The 4,029-nt window shown below is 38.7% G+C and overlaps 1 protein-coding gene across 1 annotated transcript; it reads left to right on the top strand.

Moving 5' to 3' along the window:
• The first annotated feature begins 690 nt into the window (after positions 1–690).
• LOC112959205 (protein FAM240B-like) lies at positions 691–3,424 on the top strand. The gene is made up of 2 exons (XM_026053183.1): positions 691–836; positions 3,292–3,424. The coding sequence occupies exons 1-2, from the start codon at positions 691–693 to the stop codon at positions 3,422–3,424; spliced, it is 279 nt and encodes a 92-aa protein (XP_025908968.1).
• The last annotated feature ends 605 nt before the right edge of the window (positions 3,425–4,029 follow it).

Genomic DNA, 4,029 nt, shown 5'->3' with positions numbered 1-4,029 from the left:
TGAATATTATGCATTTAGGAAGGAGAAATTCCTCTCATTTATGTCATTTATTGGATCTCATCTCTAAATTTTAACAAGCTCTATTTCTTACAGTGTTTAAAGTAAATTTTTTGATAAATGAAAGAACAAAGCCATAACATGTTCCCCAGTGCTTTGCACTCCGTGTGCTTCAACTTTAGATTCATAATTCCCCTGTATAATTTTTGCTTGATACCACTTGCACTAATAATTGGAATCATTTAAGAGCAATGTATTTCCTTTGGATAAGAACTATCTGTGATCTCATTTGAAACTCCAGGAGGAAGAAAAAGGGAAACCCCTTCAGAATATAACATTTAAACTCCAGTGAGGATAACACCATATATGAAAGTGGTTTTCCTAAGTTCTTGCAATACCACTTAAAATCTCTCTCATTCCAAGGACTCCACAATTTTTCTAAGAACTGTGCCATGCCTAGTCATTACTTTGCACTAAAAATATAGGTGTACTATTTAACTTTCACCCCAGGCCTGTTTCAATGCCTGATATTTGCTGCATGGCAGGGTAAGCATCAGTTACCTATTCTTCTCAGGCAGCATACTTTATTTTAATAGCACTTTATGAGAAAGAAATTGCAAAGGGATCAGTAACACAGTGTCTGCCTCAGGTTAGACTCCTGACTGTTCTGACCTCCAAATTGCTTTTCAGAAAATGAACAAGCATACCAGCTTTAACCGCCACAAGATGGCTGGTTACGATGCAGAAGAGCTAAAGAACTTCTGGGAAAATATAATTCAAGAACAAACTAAGCAACGAGAAGGTGAAGAGTCTAGATTAAGCAAAAGCGCCTTGAACAAGTAAGTGCCATTCTTCCTTTTGCACAAGAAAGCAGGCACACTATCACATGCTTTAAAATAAGGTAACTCGTTATTGTACTGCTTTATTCATAGCACAGATTGTATTCTGGATCTTTGGCACTTTTCCTCTCACAGCTGTTTGTCTCATATTTCCATGGCTCTTCTTCATGGAAACTCAGACACCCCTGAACCTCATGAGCATTCTTCAAAGGCCTTGGAGCACAGCCATATTAAATTAAAGCACTTTGGCATTATAGCCTGTGACAGCCTGAAAATTCCAGGATTTTCACCTGGAACCAGTATAGCAAATATAGAAAAACATACTAATGGAGCAGGAAAAACAACCCATTACTGTGAAATACAAGGAAATCCATAGCACTTTTATCATGTCTCACAGCCCTTTATATAACTTAAGCCTTTACATCTCAGGTAGATATGGCATTGCCTGTTTTTCCAACACCATGGAACATATTTCAAAAATATCCCTTTTCTCTAACATTAAAAAAAAAAAAAAAAAGGAGACTATTTGAACATTTTTGCCCCCAAAATAGAACACGAGGTACATCCTAAAAAAGTTGTAGTCTTGGCAGAGATATCCCACTGCAATATGTGGTACTGATTCAAACACTTGCTCTACTTGTACCAGGATCACACACACTCACTAACAACTGAATGGGAAAGCTGTGTGTATTTTCTTTTTTTTTATTCTGGTGAAGTTTCCACCTGATATTGACATAGTTGATTTCCTGCTTAATGTTTTCTCAAAACTGGGATATTCTTATAAATCACGTTGATTTCAACGAACTGGAATGTGCCAGTGAAGGATTATTTCTTTAAGCAAAAATACAGAAACTGTGTTCCTCGTGTCCAATATAAAAGACAGGATAACCATTTTAAAGGTATGGAAAATAATATCTCTACCGACCTCATGTCTCTGTTTGGAGAGCCATGTTGTCAGGATCCTACTCCCAAGTAGTTGGGGACATGCCTGGTTCTAGATCACCAACGTTGCTGGGAGAAAGACACAGCATTCAGCAAGTCTTAGGGAAGTTTTCATCTGCACTGGTGATCTTTGCAGCGGTCAAATAAGCCACCACAAAAAGACACCTCAAAGCAATTGTCATTGCAAGTGTATTAACAATATTTTTTAACTCTACAAATGTGTTTTTACATAGTCTTTTGTGAGAAGGAAAAAAAAAAAAGACACCATAAGAACTTTGAATATATAGTACTTAGTTCATGTTACAACTGAAACAACCCCAAGCAAGTTCATTCAAGGTCACCTGAGCAAAGCCAAAGGTATTCACAAAGTGTTCCATAATTTGAAAAGAAATATTTTTGGAAGTTAGTGATGCTGCCATTCCAAACTTTGTAGGGTCACTATCTCATATAACTGACACGTAGGGGAATTGGATGTCTTTAAGTGCAAGTGCTGCTTCTCTCATCCTAAGATGCTAGTTAACAAGGAAAGACAGGGAAAAGGCAGTACTTTGAATGTCAAATTTTCCTAACTAATTGCAGTGATTTTTTGAGTCTTGACTATGTTTTCACAGTAGCAGTGAAGTCAAGGGCATACTGAAATATATTAAAAGGGAAAAATGTAACATCCAATTTGCAAGCAAACTCAGAAGTCAAAATAACAAATATCCACATAAAATAGCTACAGTTAAGTTATAGTCAGATGCAGGTTTTAGCTGTTATTCTTATTAGTACACGAAATGTAATACACAGAAAGAAAACATATTCCGTGATGCATTTGGCATTAACACATAACATCTAATCCTATAGCATTGCTGGGTCAGGTGTTTTATAACGTGATTTTCTTTGGAAAATGATCCTGCCAACAAAGATGTTATGGTGGTCCCTAGTGATTTTCTTTTCAGTCTGTACTATACTTGTGTCTTGGAGCTATGTGGATCCTCTTGCATGTGACATGAATTCCTTTCATTAAGCACTTATAAGGTCTTCAGAGGTTTTGTATCATAAATGGTTACCCTTTATTTTTCATTGCTGGCTTCAAAGTAGAACAAAAAGGACCTAATTACAATCCTGCTTTCTCTGCTCAAGAGTACTTCACAGTAAAGTTTAGGGAGTTTTAACTGTAACTTTTAATTTATACATTGCATGACCTTATCAAGAAGATCGTCCTTCTGTGTGGCTTTGAGAATACCCCAGAGGGAAAAAAGAGCACTTCACACTAATGACAGTATTTCAGCAGTTGTTTGACTCATTAGGAATCCAGCAATGTCACCCACTGATACCATCAGCGCTATCCCTTTCTCTCCTGCATTCCCAATCTGGTAAGCTTGAGAGATGTGTAGATGGTAAATAAATACGGGGCAAGTGCTGTGGTGATGAAAGAGAGGTGAGTGTGGCTATTGCTGTAAAGCCTTGGATGCATTTGAAAGCTTTGGCTCCACGCTCGCTAGTGGTAACGCCTGTTCTCCCATTGCAGACTTCGCCATGAATGGACTCAGAGGCTGGAAGGACGAGCAAAGCAGGTCCAAGCGCACATGAACAGGAAGAAGGAAGAGATGACGCTGCTCTCCATCGAGACTCTTCCCTCAGCAGACAAAACTGTTGCCTAAAGATACTGGGACAACATGGAAAGCACCAGGGCTGGCACCGACCTTCTGCATGCACCTAGGGCAAGTGATTACACAGGCAGGTCAGAGGCAGGCCCTTTCCCACACCAGCTGCGAGAGACACCAATAAAGCCCTGATGAATTTCAGTGCAAGAATAACCACAGCACATTATCTCCCAAAAACTGCAGAGGGAGAGATGAGAAGCAGGCACCTTTTATCTTGCTTGATATATGATTGCTCTGATACAGCAGGGCTTTGTTATGTAACTCTGCATTTTCGAGTGACAATAACATACTGCTAAGAAAGATGATCGCTTATTTAATAGCTAGAATACTTTTAGATGGCTGCATGCTAATTAGCACATTTCCATTTACAGAGCTCATGCACATTCTGGCTTAATGCAGATATAACCTGTCCTGCCTGTCTTGATGAGCCAGTAGTGAAGGTAGCTAAGGATTATTGTGATCAGCTGGCTGGAAGGAAAATGATATTCTTTAATGCAACCAGGAAGAAAAAACAGAATGAGCTTTTCTGATCAACATATAGGCGATTCTTCAGATCTTAATCATTAAATGAAGACTGGAAAGGTTTCTGGCTTTCCTGGGGT

This window comes from Nothoprocta perdicaria, unplaced genomic scaffold (genome assembly GCF_003342845.1).
Source record: "Nothoprocta perdicaria isolate Ctin4 unplaced genomic scaffold, notPer1 scaffold_114, whole genome shotgun sequence".
NCBI lineage: Eukaryota > Metazoa > Chordata > Aves > Tinamiformes > Tinamidae > Nothoprocta > Nothoprocta perdicaria.
The sequence above is the reverse complement of the archived record's forward strand: the minus strand, read 5'-3'. Positions and strand labels throughout refer to the sequence as shown.